General features: G+C 49.8%; 1 protein-coding gene across 7 annotated transcripts in view; it reads left to right on the top strand.

Annotated features, from left to right (window-relative positions):
• The window catches only part of PTPRF (protein tyrosine phosphatase receptor type F), a 392,669-nt gene that overhangs the window by 321,484 nt on the left and 54,331 nt on the right, over positions 1 to 16,854 (top strand). For 4 of the 7 annotated variants that reach the window (XM_056355793.1, XM_056355795.1, XM_056355792.1 and 1 more), the window contains 3 exons: positions 5,180 to 5,485; positions 8,421 to 8,614; positions 15,292 to 15,318. In XM_056355793.1, the coding sequence (XP_056211768.1) occupies positions 5,180 to 5,485; positions 8,421 to 8,614; positions 15,292 to 15,318 (527 nt within the window). The remainder of the gene's footprint in view (positions 1 to 5,179; positions 5,486 to 8,420; positions 8,615 to 15,291; positions 15,319 to 16,854) is intronic. The other 3 variants (XM_056355797.1, XM_056355796.1, XM_056355799.1) reach the window with 3 other exon arrangements.

Genomic DNA, 16,854 nt, shown 5'->3' with positions numbered 1-16,854 from the left:
ACTGAAGATAAAGCAAAAGCAGTTTCCATCACCTGGGCATGGAGTTGCTTGGTGCCACTGCCATTGTGGGTCTGCAGGGACACCTGGCATGCAGTTTGCTAAAAGGTTGTAATGGGGAAAATCACGTGGGGTTTTGGATCAGGGCTCTTTGGCAGAGGGGGTACACCCAAGTGGTAAGTTCTTTCCTCCTGTCCCTTTGATCATGCTGTCTTGCCCCAAGGGTAGATTCATAAAAACTGATGGAGGAGTGAAACAGGCTGGGAAATTGCTTTGGAGAGATTGATTTGAGTGGGTTTGTGCATCTCTATGAATTTACTCCCATGCAGACAAGCTGTCTGGACAGGCAGCATATGGGTGTTTGGCTCTAAATGTGACTGTCTCCAAACCATTGGATTTTCACCCCTTCACTCCCCATTCCAGCTGCCTTGCTTCCGCAGGAGTCCATCCTGGTCCATACACTTGATTGCAAGGTGAGGCATCCTTTGAGGCCAGATGTGCCTGTGGCTCTCAGGCAGCTGGAGGAGTCAGTTTGGGAAGGTGGCTGTTTGCCAGCGTTGTGTGAGCAAGTGAGGCTGCTGCTTCTGGGACTGCAGCACTAGGGAAAACCAGAACAAGCTGCAGCCGAGTTAATAGAGAGGCTAGATAATGAGGTGACCCAGGCAATATCACTTTCATCCTTGCACTGCCCCATGTGATCACAGAGCAGGAGTTCGCATTGCTCTGATTGGCAGCTCAAAGTGCTGTGCATAAGCAGATTAGGGCTATCAAAGGGCCCTGCGATAAGCTCGTTTTCACTAACGATTTTTGGGCTTGCCATTATGCAAAGAGCATTAAAAGGGGGGGGGAAAAAGACATTTCCGTTAGCACCGTCTGTCTGGGATTTACTAGCTATATGGGGTGAGCAGCTGGCAAAGGCAGGCAGCCTTCCCTGCAGGGAGGGCACCAGCATGCACAGCAGCCGAGAGCCTGAGATGGCCATTAGAAAGGGAGCTCGGGCAGGGAAGAGCAGCTCTGCTCACTATTGGAACGACCTTCTCTTTGAGGAAGACTCAGCTTCATTAACATACCAGTTGCAGGGATTCCTCTACCTTGTTAAGTGAGCTAATAGTGCCTTTGTGCTGCACAACAGACAGGTATGAAAATGGACAAAGGTTCAGATCATGCAGTTATAAATATTTGAACATTGAGAACAAATTCCGAGTGTGAGGATTTGTATACCTATTTCAGATAGCTTTTGTATTGATAGGCAAAGGTTGAGGCAACTCTCCTGCCACTTAAATTTAATTCCATCAGTGGATGCTCTTATCCTTGAACAGACTTAATCAGAGACGGCTCCATGCATAAATGAGTCCTTCAGAGTCTCACAACAGTCCAAGTAAGAGAAACCTTTGCTTCATGGCTCTTCAAGACAAACATCTTCGCATGCCCTACTCCACGTGCTGTCTGCTCATAGGGGATCTCATACTGGTCTGTTTTTAAAGTTGTCACTTCACTGGCCAGTGGAGCAGTAGCTTACTGGTTCCGGCATCTGTTTAGTAAGAGAAATGTGCTAAGGTTGGAAGACATTTGACCAAAAGCCACAGGAATACCTCAGTTTGACCAATGAAATGCTCCTTATATCAAGGACCTAACAGTTTTATCCCCGAAGTGGCTGGATCTTGGTTTACAGACCCCTACTTGAGAAGATTTCTGATGGCACTCTACTCTGAGAAGAGTGCTTGGCAGTTACTACTGGGCAGTTCGGTGAGGATGACAAACCACTGGCTGAACAGTCCCAGGGCAGGGTAGTGGGGGTCTCAAAGTGAGCAGGTCTTTCAGAAAGCTCTGCTTTAGCCCAGCAGAAGTTGTGTGCACAATGCACAACTTCCAGGTAGAAATTCATTGGTCTGCACTTAGCAATACCTCACGTTAGATGGTTGGGTCGGTCCCCTGTGGCCTTAGAACTTAGAGAAAGAGTGTTGCTCCTAAATTCAAATTTGTCTCCTTCCTGCACTCCCATCTGGTTGCCCTGAGAAAGGCTGTTAGACCTTGGAGGCTGACATGTTCAGGTGGGACACAAATTGCAGGAGCAGTCAGACTCCTGCTTTCCAATGAGCCTGTCTTCAGGCTCTGTTCCTGGCCCTGATAAACCAGTCCAGGGTAAGGTAGGAGGTGCATCATCGCTAATGAGTCACTATTGGGCTGGAGAAGGATGTCTGTATTGCTGCTGCTGGGCTTTTCTTGTGGCATCTCTGCTCAGGAGTGGCAGGGATGCTTGTCCAGGAAGGCCAGAAGGATGCAGTGCCCCTTTGCACCTCTCCAGCAGCACAGCTCAGACCGCATCTCCTGAGAAGACAGCTGACTTGGGGCTGTCTTTCCTGCTAAGCTGCTTGCTTAGTTGCTGGGCACCCTGCAAAAAGTACAAGCACCGCTGCTTTGAGGGACTGAGGAACACAGGGGAATTTTCCAGGAGTCTGCAGTGCCTCAAGGCAAACAGTATGATGCAGGAGAGGAGCATCAGCTCTGTGCCCATCAGACCTCAGCATTAAAATGCTGCTCTCACTTGAAATATGAAGGTGGGTCTTAAGGCTGCCTTCTCCCTAGCTTAAGGACTAGGTGGGCTGGATGGGTGCACAGGGCTGCTGTGGGCTGGTGGGGGAGGCCAGTGTGAGTAGCCTGGAGGCAGCAGAGGTTTGCACAGTGTGCATGTGGGTGCATCTGTGTGTGTGGGTACATGCTGGCCACCCAGTCTGCTCCTGGCTGGCCCCCGGAGGGACAGTTCCACTCCTTGTGCATTTTAAGTTGATCCTGCTCATGTTACCAAGTTTTATTTTGCTTTCTTTAAGTGTTAATCTGAGTTTTTGCCTTGCATGTCATGTGTGTGACTCTTACCCAGTCAACAGCCAATGTCTGACCTGCCCACACTGCCAGCCAAAGCTGCTTTTGGAGAAGGAGCTCACTGCTGCATCCCGAGGGATGCTGTGAAGGCCCAAAGGCAGAACAAGTCTCTTATGTGAAGGGCCTCTCTGAGACAGTGGCAAAGGAAAGGCTTGCCAAGCTCCCTCCATGTGTGTCATCTGTCCCCTCTGAGGGATGCCACCAAGCACTGTGTCTACTGTATGCCCTCCCTGAATTCACTTTTGGTGGAGCTTTGGTGCTATAACTTCCTGCTGTCTTCCCTGCCACTTCTCTGCTGATTAACCAAAAGAGCGTGAGGATTCATTTTTCTACTCCTGCTCCCTTCCAATATATCAGATGACAGGGCCGATCCCGCTCTGCCTCCCACTCATCGGCAACTGTTTTCCTCCACGCATTGCTTTGACTTCTCTTTCCTCCAGTGTAGCCCCCATAGCAGCAGCCTGACTCTGCTCAGGCATCATCTCTTCCAGCTCCATCACTGCTCTCCCTCCATTTTTCCTGTCTCCAGGCTTCCCAGCCCAGGCGTCAGGGATGGGCCCAGATCCCAGACGTGGGCACTAACAGTTAACATGCAGCCTGTGACTGCCTCTGCAAGCAAGTGGGCCTTGTTCTCAGCGTGCAGAGGTCACCAGTGGTATTCAGAGGTCCTGCTTGTCCCCGGCTTTCCCAAATCTTCTCCCACTGCCAACCTGTGCCCAGCAAAGCCAAGGCACAATCGTTGGGTGCTTTAGTTATCTGATGTCCCTGCTGCCATCTGGAGTAACGTAGGTTGTGTTCACCTTTGTGCAGGCGGTGAGTAGGCAGGCTTGTCCCTGTTCCTTGGGAAGGCTGGCTCTGGTGCACCGATGGCTTCAACTGCATCATGGGGAAGCGCACCAGCCTTCTTTCAGGCATTTCTAGGGTTCTGGGTGCAGTGAAAAATAGAAGTGGCCTTTCACCTGCCGTGGCAAAGCAAGATGCCTTGTACTTCATTTTCGCTTGGCCAAACAGCTTCTTACCCTTAGAGCAACTGTGTGTGCTTTTTTTGTGTGATGGTGCCCTCTCTGCTTAGGGCTCTTGCCTTCTGCGCAAGCACCCAGGAATGCACCCATCTCCTTTATGCCTTCCCTGACTGGGTGGGCTCCCTTCCTCCTCCAGCCTTCCACCCTTGCCTTCTGTACAAGCACGCTGTCTGCCGCGTGCCTGGGTAGTGAGGCCAAATGAGAGAGCGCTGCTGCCGCCGTGAGAGGGCTCCCATGCTGCTGGGGCCCTGTTGCAACAGGACAGCAGTTCTGCAAGGCTGGAGAAGGGGGTTGAGCCAGCCAAGTGTCCTAGAGATGCTCTGCTTTGTCCAGGTCATTGTCTCCTTTCCCAGTCCCTCTCTTCCTCCCAAGATTTGTTTAGCTGCTCTTCCCCAGCAATGCTGTGTGGAGGGGGCTGCTCCTCATACTGATGAAAAGTATGGCCAGATCCCATTCCTCCCCGTGTGGCCAGTTAACATTGCTGGGGCTTAGAAGTTAACACAAACTGCTGGTGGTTTTTGCCTGGGAGGGAACAAGACCTGCCTACCTTCCCCTGCACGGCTCCATAGGCCAGGAAGCTACTGAGGCAGGTAACCAGTTTGGCAGGCATGAAGCAGTTGGTCTTAGGTACTAGGCACACGTGTGAAGCGGCACAACCATGTTATCTCTAGTTTCCACGTGGTGCCTGGCTCCCACCTGGGTCAGAGTGCTGCTCACAGCTGATGATCACAATTTCAAAGCCCACCTGGATGCACTCCAGCCAACCTCCATCACCTGCTTTCCCTACCCTCTTTTCTTTCCTCCACTTGTCTAGGAGCAGGTTTTCGCAAGCCTTTGTACAATCTGGTGTGTGAGCTTCCCTTCTGCCACTCTTGCCTTCTGTAGCTTCCTACCTCTTCTGGTTTCCATCTGCTTCAGATCTTCACTGAAAGCATCTTTCTTCTCCCTACCTTTCTCTCTTTCCCCCCAGCCATTTGTTCCTTCCTTCACTGCCATTTGTTGTGTTTGGTAAAGTAAGCGTCCAGAACTGCTTTGGGAAGATATGTTCTCTGATACAGAACAGCACTTCTGTCTCCACACTGTTCATCAAGTTTTCAAATACAAATTGCCCCTAGTGCCATCTTTGATGATCTGCAAGGAAGGCAGGAGGTTGACCAGGAGGCTGCTGGCTGAATGTGTATGTTCAGTGCTCAGTTGGCTGGGTAAAAGTTCCCTGTGCATTTTGGTTTGTCCTTCCACTCATTTCCCTTCATCTCCCCACTTCATTTATTTATCCCCAGCCCCCTCCGCCCCACCCCAAGAAGTTGAGTGTGTAAGCACCAGCTCCACTACCATCCGGGTAAGTTGGGTGCCACCGCCTGCCCAGAGCCGCAATGGGGTCATCACCCAGTACTCCATTGCCTACCAGGCAGTGGAAGGAGATGACAACACCAAGCATGTGGTGGATGGCATTGGACGGGAGCACTCCAGCTGGGAGATCAAGGACCTGGAGAAATGGACCGAGTACAAGGTGTGGGTAAGGGCTCACACCAATGTGGGTCCAGGACCGGAGAGCATCCCCGTGCACGTGCGCACTGACGAGGATGGTAGGTGTTACTGAACAGCTCCTTCAGCTACTGCCTTGAGGTAACCAGGACTCTCCTAGCCGAGTTGCTGGAAGGGGGAAAGGGAATGGGGATACTGGCCTGGGAGTGCTTTTCAAGCAGGACCAGAGGCTGTTGGGAGCAGCGCTTTGGTCAGCTGCTCCAGGGACTGGGTCTCCACAGTTGCCCTGGAGTGGAGTAGGGGAATTGCTCTGCTGGCCCTCGCTGTGATATATGATGGTTGCCTCCAGGCTGTGGGTCAGATGTCCTGGCATGGTCCCACAAGGGTCCTGCATGTATTAGCAATGCTTCCTGCACGCATGAGGAGGCATTACGCTGCTTTGCCATTTTGGATTTCTAGTGTTCGGTGGTGGTGGTTTACATTTTACTGAAGGTAATGTGAGTTCTCACAGCCAAAGGCTTCTCTCACATTATGAGATCGGGACTTAAAAGTTTACTTGTTGACCTGAAATCCGGCAAACTAAAGAGGGGAAAAGAAATCCATTTGAAACTTGTAGATATTGCAGGAAAGCTGCTTCCTTGCTCAGCTTCCAGGCAAGCCACAGCTTATATAAATCTGTTCTTCTGCTCAAGAGTCAGAATCCCACATGTACAGAACACTTTACTGGATACGACAGCTTTAAAGAGAAATTGCTTTGTATTAGCAGGGCTGTCAGTTATGTCATCATGACTTAAGCCATTTCCTTTGAAAGTGCCAGAGCTCAGGGTGACAGTAGGAGCTTCCATGGCTTCATGCTGACCCCAGAAGCTGCAGATTTAATGGGAGAAGAAAGACATGCAGCATCCAGGCAAAGAAAGGACGATCTCTGCATTGCCCAGTCAGCATAGCAAATTGAAACCAGACATGTTACAGTTTCCCTAAATGGGCTGCCACTGTCCCCCATGTCTCTGTGGCCCTGGGAAGTGGCATCTGGGAATGCTCTCTGACTGCATTCCTGGGCTTGCAAACACATCTGTGTGTGTCCTGCTGCCTGTATTGTTTGCTTCAGTTCTCATTCAGCAGAGTTGTAGCCCGGGGAAGCTGCTACCCCAGAAATGTCGCAACAAGCTCTCTCAGTTAGTTTTCAGGCACCATGGTTGGACGTTCCAGCTTAGCTGTCAGGAGCGATTTCATATCCCTCTGACATGCCGATGCTCAGTAGATACCCATGAGGAAATGAGAAATGCTAAACTGATGTGAAAATGAATTGTACTTCCCAATTTTGGGTTTCAGATGCAGCACATACTTCCCATAATGGGGTAGGATAGTGTTCCTTGAAACACTGTGGTCTGCTCATATTCACATCTTTTCATATCCCTGCAACATCCCTGTATCGCGCCCCGCCGAGGCCTCCCCCCTTCTCGTGCCAGCAGACCTCGACACACAGTTTCTGTCTGGTTCTCAGGGAGGATCTTGTTTTTTGCTTGGACTCCCAGCTGTGTGTGTGGGCAGGTGTCTTGCTAGGGCAGGAGAGCCCTGTGGCTTGTGCAAGGTCACTGCGCTAAGTGAATTGTGGATTACAGCGTAGGCTGCTCCAGCCAGAAGGTGGTAACTATTCAAGCACAGCCCCCTCCATTCCCATACCTTGAGGTGGCCTCATGGTGCTAAAATGCTCCATTCTTCTTTTCTCTATTTTATTTAATTATCTACAATTAAGAAGGACATCTGGGGAAAATAATGAATTGCCCTACAGCTTAAAAACTGTGCTTACCTGCTGGGTAGCTGTTTCATCCCATCTAGTTGGTTGAAATAGTAATACTCATTATGTCTGCTTGTCAGCTACCCATCCCAAATCTATCTAATACTTATTATTTGTTGCTGTGTTGAGAATTAGGGTATACGGGGTTCCAAACCCCTGGATTTTCCCAGGCAGTGGAGGGTGGAAAGGGTCCTGCAGTAGAGGTGCTAAGATGGAGCTCAGGTCCTTCATTCGGGTGCTGGGCACTTGGGTAGCAGCGGTATCCCCCGCAGGGCGTGCAGACCTCTTCCTCCCAGCTGCTTCAGCCAGAAGGAGCTTTCCGGGAGCAACCAAGAGGCTAATTTTTTAGCATTGACATTTTTGTCACAGTCAATGCAAGAGCAAAAAGTAATAAGGAGGTAATTTTTCCAAATGGTAAATAAGGGTATAAATACATTTTTAAACGGGCCTCACCTTGCAAGAAAATTGATATTTTCTGGGCAGTGTAATTTTTCATTTTATTATCAAAAAGCATTCAGCTAGCCATGCATGAAATACAGTCCCCAGAGCTGTCACAATCCCCACAGGCCCCTTTATCTGGCTGAGTTCAGTGACTGCTGTCTCTGAGCTCTGGGTTATTGTTTTAGGATGGTGCTTTTCCCCCTCATTAACCTCTTGCTGTCACAGGGGAAGAGCACGTGTGCACTCTGGCTGGTGGCAGGTACCAGGGCTCCCCGAAAGGCAGGCTTGGCTCCCAGTCACACTACCTGGGGCTGTTGGACTGCGTTTAAATGTATGCAGAGGGATCTGAGAGGAAGTGTTGTGACAGGCAGGATGCAAAGAAAGCTTCAAAACACCTGCCTCTGCTGCAGGGCACCCTGAGCTGCAGTTGGTTACATATTCTTCATATTCTGTTATGTTGTTGGATTATTCCTTGCTCCCCTACTGCTGGAGACTGAAGGGGGATAGAAGGACCTTGGGTCTGATCCAGCACAGTGGCTTTTATTAGGGGTGCTGCTGCGTATCACAGTCATGCTCTCTCCTACTTCGCATAGAAAACATGCTTGGATGCTGGGAAAGGGTCAGGGATATGGTTACTCTGGAAAACTGCAGTATTACGACCTCCTGGGCAAGCACGGGGCACTTGTGTCAGCAGGACCATCCTTGCAGTGAGCTGGAGGGGAGGTAGCAAAGGAGTGAGAGGTAGCTGACAGCGGTTGTGTGGTACCTGCTAACTGTCTGCCTTGTGTGTGTTGCAGTGCCCAGTGCCCCACCAAGAAAGGTGGAGGTAGAGTCCGTGAATTCGACGGCCATCCGGGTGAGCTGGAAGCTGCCCATCTCTAACAAGCAGCACGGGCAGATCCGCGGGTACCAGGTTACGTACGTGAAACTGGAAAACAACGAGCCCAGAGGACAGCCAGTGATCAAGGACGTCATGCTGTCGGAAGCACAGGTACAGTGTGGGGACTGTGGGCTGGCAGGCATGGCACCTTCCCTCTCTGCGGAGGGCCAGGCTGGATAGATCCAAGTATTCCTTGTACTTTTCCTGTGGCTACAGAGTGTGGGACTCAGCCCTGTCTGAGCAAGGCGAACAGTTTATCCCTAAACTGTGGCTTACAAATGGGTAAAAAGTTCAATCAGGAAAGGATTGCTGTAGGAAAGATGATGTATTGGACAATGCTCCTCTCTTACCCCTTCTCCAACACGTACCTCTCTCTGCCTGCCATGTCCTGTGCAGATGCCAGCTGGAGCAAGCTGTGTTTTGCCAGTCAGTTTATAAACTATTGGAGAGTTCTAAGTAAGCCTTGAGTCCGCTTATTTCATGCTACTGACTGTGTTCAGGGTGAAGCTCCTCTCTTGGCAGTCTACAGGGGTGCTGCCTGCTGGCGGGGCACAGGGGTGTCTCTGCACCGTTGGGTGGGCACAGCACACCAGGCTGGGCAGCCCTCCTCCAGCTCAACAAAGCCTCCCTTCCCTCCTGTTTTCGCAAGGCAGGGACTTGACCTTGCATTGCCTCTTGAAGTCAAACCACCAGTGAAGCCAACTGAGTCTGGGAATGGCTAGGGGGAAAGGAAAAAAAAGTGAGGTGCAAGCCCACACTGCCTGTAAGTGACTTTGCCCTCTGAAATCCCCGTACAACAATTTGCTCATATTTATACAATCTCCTGGATACCCACTGACTGAGAGCTGTGCTCCAGGCATGGATATGCCCTCTGCTCAGCCCAGCAATGAGTAATTGCCTCTTTCCCAGGGTCCAAGGAAAATTTTGGTGCCCTGTCTGATGAAATACAACTCTTCTTTGGAGCAAGGGTCCTTCGTCCTGGATGACCCATGCTGTTCTCAACAAAGATAATCGTATAAATGAAGTACAGGATCTGCTGCTGTTGGAAGCGACGAGTAATCGATTCAGAGCTGGCTTGGTTGAATGATGCCCAATATAAATACTGGAGAGCTGCAACGATTAATTGATCTGTCTTCTGAACGCAGCTGTGAATCATTTATGTGTTTGTCAGTGGGGAGTACAGTGCACAGAGGCAGCTTTACTCCCCATTCATATTCTGAAGGATAAAACACAGTAATAATGTGGAAGGGGAAAACTTTAAGAGAGAGGAAATGCTTTGAGGGTCCTTGTTGTCTGGGGCAGGTCTCTGTTTATGTTTCATATGTTGCTTTATTTCAGTCATTAGAAAAGCTGCTTACTGCCCTTTCCTTATTCCAGGAGGGTATAATCTTCTGGGTTGTTTGAGCAATTGATGCTGTGTTGTTCAGCTGGAGTTTGGAGTTAATGGGTTGGTCCCAAGCATAGGTGGCTGAAGTTGGGAATGTTCTTGTTGGTGTTTTCAAATATTTTATGCTTGCCCAGCCAGTTTCATTTTCGCTCCTTACTCATACATTTCAGAGAGAAAAAACCCATGGTAATGTGCAGGAATGAGGATGCCAGAGCCAGAAACTTTCCAAGGAGTGATGGATTTTGCATTATTTTGAATGTGTGCATCAAGGAGGCAAGTTGCTTAAAGCTTCCTGGCCTGCCAGACCACTTACCAGTCTTTTGTATTTGCTGAATTCATGTGGGAAAGTTCTTGGTTGCTATGATTTTATTTGTTCGGGGGGGTTTGTGGTGTGTATGGTGCTGAACTCATCCACTGTAGTTTTTGGATGAAAGCAAAGGCCAGAAGATAGTTGCAGAGAAGTGACTACAGTGAAGGAGTCATATCACTCTTGTGATGACTCTGCAGGAAAGAAGTTTCACTGACTTGGCAGAAGAGATCTTTATTTCCCAAAGGAGTGAGAAGCCAGGCATGACCTGTGCTTGTGATGAAGTACATCTGCTCCAGAAGTTGAAGAACCTTGTAAGAGCTGCCATCTTTCAGTACAGCCGTGCTGTACAAGATGTACAAAGTTGTACTTTGCAAACAGCCAGATCAAACTTTAACAAGTAGTCTTGGAAGAGTTATTTTCCATGGAAGAAAACAAAAAGATTCACTGGAACACTTCTCCCTGAAGGTCACAGGATGAAGATGACCAGAATATAGCTACAGTTCAGTACTCATAAACATTCATGAAGATTTATACCAGTGCACAAGGAGGGAATTAAACTGATTGAAAATCTGGGGTTCAAGAAGAAATTCTCTGGAAATGTAGGCAGAGCTCCTCCTCCTGCCTCACCAGGCTGTCAGCTGATTTTGAGTAGGTATGTACCATGTAATCTGCTTCCTGCAGATGGTACGAAGACACTGGTATTAAAGCTGACTCGTGATTTTTCCTGATTGAAGATGAGAAAGAGAAGAGAGTAAACGAAGATGAAAGGAAAAAGGAAAGGGAACGGAGATGTTAGCTATGCAGATAATACAGATCCTGAGTTTTCAAAACCATTTGAGCAGAAAGGACTAAAACATCAGCAGAGAAGTAGTGGCCCTGGTGCTGGAGAGATCACATTTTATTTTACGGCCTCCTGCCTAGGGAGAGTAATCAGTTCTTAGGAAGGTCCTGCCATGGAGCTGAGGACTCTCCTCCCCTCTGTGGCTGTGCCTGTGACTGATTACCTCCATCAGGCTTCTCTGTGCCTTCCAGTCTGAGCTCTCACCTCCTACTGACAGACTGATGGACAAGCAAATGTGACCATGCCCTGTGGAGAAGCGCCCAGAGAGAGCATGTGTACTGCTGCAGAGCTGGGTCAGATACCCACGCCACCTCCTGCACAGGCACTGCCTATCATGGCTCAGCCAGGTCCCATGGTGGGTGGTGGCAGGAGATTCATTTCTGTGCCCTGGGTCTTGTGCACAACACATCTGAGCACAGAGAAAGCACCTTTGAAAGGAGCAGGGGCACCCGTGCGGGGTCTCAGCTGCACTCCATGACCCATACAAGTCCTCGCCAGCCCGTGGGAGCAGGGGGGACAGCAGGGCCGTGGGGCACAAGCATTAGGTTCTTCAGTGGAGGGGAGGGGTCCGCCTGCTTTCCTTGGTCTCCAATCCCTGGGCGGCTGCTGCGTGTCAGAAGGAGCAGTGGGCTTGATGCCCTCCATCCCTTCCCAGGTGCCAGGACTGTGTGCCCTGCACAGCTCAGCGCTGAGCCTGGAGCACTGGGCACAAAGGAGGCAGCAGGGCCAGGGGAGGACGGGCCTTCCCCCATGCAAGTGTGACTCTGGTTTGCTCCTTCCAAGACAGGCAGCTAGACCCTGCATGAATCTACCTGTTGATCCGTTGTGTCCTGCTGCCAGCCTGCTTGTCCTCGGCCCAGACTGGAACATCTTGAGGGGTGACTTTCTCCCCAGGCTGTAATGTGGCCTCGACAACTGCCTCGGCCCTCGACTGTGCAGTGTATCTGCCAGGGAGCCTGCTGCCTGCATTGCTCTGGGGATGCAGCGTGCACATCAGCCTCGCTGCTCACAGCCCTCTGCACATCCCGCCTGCCCGGAGAGCTTTGCAGCGCTTTTGCTGCTGGGAGCCAGCTGGGTACAGCTGGACGAGGAGGTCAGGCTTTATGGAAAAGAGACTCCTGACACCTCCTCCTACTCCTACTCCTACTCTGCAGGGTTGTGGCAGGGAAGAGGTGTGCTGCCCACAAAAAGGGCTGCAGGCTCACGGGAAGGTTGTGTGGTCTTCGCAGGCAGCGCTTCTCCATCCAGCATGCAGACTGAGCGCACGTCCCATCGGCTTGCTCCAGAAGAGCAGGAAGAAGTAACAGCAAGCACTTCAAGCTGTTGGATTGAGATCAAAGGAGGAAGGGGAAGCAGAGACTTCTGTTCTCCCTGGGCAGTGCCCACCCCAGGCGTAACACAGAGGAATTTACAGCCTCCTTCTTTTGCTGTGTGATAGTCAAGGATCTTTACTTGGAACAACTCCTCATGCATGTGTACTCATCTAGGTAGGAGTCTGGCATGGAGGTGAGATGTACTCTGCTTTGTACGTGGAACAAATCTGAAAGGCGTGATCCAAGAGGCACTTCAGTAATGGACAAAGGTGAGATTCGGGAGCCTTAGACTGCTGCATCCCACAAGCTGAGCACCCAAGATTACATCTGGAGTTCCGCTATTTTGCCAAAGTCGCTGAAGCTGAGAGGAGAACAATCTCCAGGAGAACCACAGTACCAGCTTCCTGTAGCTGGGGCTGTTCAGGAGGGCATGAGTCTGTCTTTTGCAAGAGCCATGGTTAGGGAAAATGGACATTCCCTGGTGAGACATGACTACGCTGTGCGGTGTTGAAGTGTAAAATGAAATGTTAAGGGATTGCAGCTGCCATAAATACACTCTGTTAGCTTTAGCACTTCCCTGAGCCATCCTGCCTCATGCACACAGCCCTGTCTGAGTTCTTTTTATGACGGCTCCTGGGCTTTTCAGATCAATTTGTCTTACTGACCAACCTTAAACAGTTTAGAAGCAATTGAGCTAGTTTAAGGAAGGAAATGTTTTGATCTGCAGATGATATTTTCATAATGAAACTGAATTTATACGAGGGTATTTATGCAGGCCTGGCTTTTCACTGTTACTCCTCCAGCACAGATCTCAAGGCGTTTCTTTGCACTCTGATCTGATGCAAGATTAAAGTCCACTGAAACATAAGAGCAAACAGTTTGAACATTAAATACTTGGTCTAAAATCCTAGTGGGTGATAAACTCCCTGCTGTGGTATGAGAGGCTGTGAGATGCAGGAGCCTCCTGAGCCCACATCCGCTCTGCTGTTCGTTGCGGTGGAGTGTCACCTTCTGCTCCTGCAGCTCTGTGGAGGCATGTTGGGGTGTTACCATCCACGTGGCCCCCATACAGCAGGGACGTGGTGTCAGAGCAGAAGCGTACTTCTTGGAGAAAGAGCTACCAGGCCTTGTATCCTTCCTGTAGTAAGACTTTTGTTTCAGATCAGCAGGGAAGAGTGTGTGGTTGTTGGCCATGGTCTGGGCTGGCTGGCAGAGGTAGAATGTCAACAGCAATGACCTGGGGTGAGCTAAGCATGCGACACTGGAAATAACACCAACTTGTGTGTGGAAGGAGGGCCTTTAGTGACCATAATACTTAGTGAGGGCCTCGGCTTTATAGGAAGTCTTTAGGACAACTTGATCCTTTTGTTGAAATTATATTTTAAGATAGTTTAGGGGGATAGTTCTACTGCAGTCTCATGGCATCAAATAAAGTAACTATAATAAAATCTTCCAGGAACGTTTCTCCAATAGCTGTTTCTTTCTGAATTTAGAGAATAAAATGACAAATATTTTGAAGGTATACCATGTATTTTACTGCTGAGAAGAGTACTCTGCCACTGTGATAGGCTGCAGCCTGTGAAAGCCACCTCAAACAGCCTGACTACAAATGGCAACCTGAGGCTTTAATACCATTTAGTGCTTCTGCCACCCTTGCAGGTTCCCAGGCACTTCAGCAGCGTTAGCTGGACTTCCCGGTGTCCCGAGGAAGTCAGTGTCTGAGCGCCATTTCACAGCTGGCAGCTCAGACTCAGAAGCAAGGCTCACCAAGGCTCACACTGTGTGTCGGGGCAATAATACCTAAATTCCACTTTCATCTCTGTGCTTGAACCCATCGACCGGTGCTTCCTCCAGGCAGTTTTAGTAACCTGAGATGTAACGCATCACCCTGGCTGAGAGTTTGCTGTGATCTCTGCAAACCTGCCTTTGGTGCATCAACCACAAAGAGCAGTGCTACAGGCATGCGTGGCAGCAGCCAAGGTCTGCTAAGTCTCACCACCCCAATGCAGCTTTGATGCTTTAGAACCCCAAATCCAGCCAGAAACCTGCGTGTTCCCTCTTCAGAGCCCTAATTGAGCTGCCGTGGCTGGGAATCCACATGAGTATTTGCTGGGAAATGGTTTGTGTAGAAGTCTTACCTGCAGGGCTGCTCTTGCCAAATGAGTGTTTGCCATTTGGTGTTGTGTAAATTGAGAGTGAGAAGCTGTTTCCTCAGTACGTGCACCAGTTTTAGCCTCGCTGCAAGCCATGCTGCGCCGCTGGAGTGGAGCAGCTTAGTGTGAAGCTCTGTGTAACATCTCAGCCTGTCTTGCACTGTTTACAAGAGACAGCACTTCTTGGTTTCTGAGGTCCCCAGAGCATTTTCTTGAAAATGATAAAGGAAAGAGAGGCTCTGTAGAAGTTGCATTGGTGCTCCGTGGCAGAGTTCCCTCTGAGTTTTATGTGTTGAAGTCTTTGGTTCTCAGCCAAGAGATGGTGGCTAGAGGATCACTAGGACAGAAACTGATGATTAGGCCACAGAACTGTTGTGAGTGACTTGTGGGGCAGCAGTCAGCCCCAGAGCCTTGGTACAAGCTGTCCCTTCTTACTTCTGCTCATGGAAGAGGCAGAAAAGTGCAAACAAAGCCAGAAGGGGAAAGGACTGTAAAGTTAAGAATGATGACCTCTTCACCCATATGAGAAGGAAGTTCTTTGACCCTGTTTGTGTGAATGATCTTAGATCTACTGCGCAGGCTAGCGGCATGTAGAAAATTGCTCTATGCCATTTCTTCCCTTGGCACAGCCTATGCCAAGTGACCCGCTGTGTATAAGTGTTGTAATCCCCCCAACCCAGTCTTGCTAACCCCTGCTGTTGTCATTGTCATTCCCTTCCTACACGTTGCCCCTTAAAATTCTGTGTCTCCATTTTTCTCTCCTCCTTCCTTTCTCCCCCATCAGTGGAGAGCTGAGGACTCCGTCGACCATGTAAGTACCACTTGTGTGTATTCCAGGTTGGAAAAGAGGGGTTTGGTAAATCGATTTGTGAATTTTGTAGACACAGTGCTGTCAAAACATCCCTTTCACTCTCTTAATGAGGCTGGAGAGTTACATTGTGAAACCTTCCACAAGCAGCAAATCCAGAGAAAATTGGCATTTAGATTGCTACTAAATGCAGAAAAGCAATTGACATTTCCTATAATCTGTATTTCCAGCTTGTTGCAGTGCAGTTTTAGGCAAGCTCAAGTGATCGACTCAGAGGTGCATCCTACTTTCTGCAGTAGTTGGCCCACCAAGTTACATGGTAAAATTAGATATATAATCTTTAAGCCACATTGATCATAGTCATAAAAAATAACCTACACTCTCAACCGTGACCTTTGGCTGAAACACAGATAGTAATAAGAAAGCAATCACATTTAAACAGTTAAATCCAATTTTCCCACATAATTTTTAAATATAAACTCGGAGGAACAAAGTAGAAAATGACCTTTTTAGAATCAGCAATTCCATTACGTGCCCTACTGTGAGCTTCCCCAGCACGATGTATTTCTCCTGCTTTATACGGAGGATTCTTGCTCGTAGTGGCTTTGTCATGACAGCACTGTGTTTACATTATGCAATCAGACCTTCTTTCATCCATCCCTCGTCGCTCTCCCCTCCTCCCAGCTCGCTTGCTTTGCTCCTGGTGGCATGCTTTTGCGTGAGAATTTCTCTTTGCATGGATTTGGGAGGAGTGAATTCTCTTGGGATGTTCAGAGTCTGCAGGTTTCGTGTGAGTGCTTCCCCTGCGGGTCCATTGGCACCGATCGGACTGCGCGTCCACTCACCCGCACACATGATCTGCTGCAGGGGCGGAGTTGGGATCGGACTCTGGTTCACACGGTGATTTTGGCGGGGTTCTTGTTGGTGCTTGTTGATTTTTCTCTGGGCTGGCTGGTTCCGCGATGGTAACGTGGTGGTTTTCATGAGTAAGCCTGGGCAGGTAACCTGAACCAGCAGCACTGACTGGAAGTCAGCAGGTTTAATAGCGTGGGTGTTTGTGCGAGTGATGGGAGACTGGCTGTGCTCTGAGAGCAACCGCAGGTGCCCCTTGTACCCCTCAAGCTGGCAGGGATGCCCCAGGCAGAGATCAGACCCCTGGAGCAGCCTCTAACAGTGCCCATGCGGCCTGTCCTCAGCAACTGGAGATTAACCCTCTCCATCTCTGCTCTTCTTGTCTGCAACCAACCGAGAGCCCCTGTCTCCTTTCCAAAAGCTTCTCCAGCCCGGTTGTCTCTTGCTCCCTGACCTGATGGGTTGTTAGTGCTAATGGCCCAGTTGCTTTCACAGCACCCACAGATAACTGCAGTTCAGGGGTACCTGCCCTGAGCTCACTGGGAGCTGCTGAGCTCACTGTGTTTGCTTGTTTCAGGCCTGGCCAGCCAGGCTTGGCACGAGTCATGTTGCCGCTGGAGGCCAGGAGGGAGGAGCAGCGCTCCCCTCTTTGATCTCAAATTGAGGTGCAGAGCCATGCCCTCCTCC

This window comes from Falco biarmicus, chromosome 11 (genome assembly GCF_023638135.1).
Source record: "Falco biarmicus isolate bFalBia1 chromosome 11, bFalBia1.pri, whole genome shotgun sequence".
NCBI classification, from domain to species: Eukaryota; Metazoa; Chordata; class Aves; order Falconiformes; family Falconidae; genus Falco; species Falco biarmicus.
The sequence above is the reverse complement of the archived record's forward strand: the minus strand, read 5'-3'. Positions and strand labels throughout refer to the sequence as shown.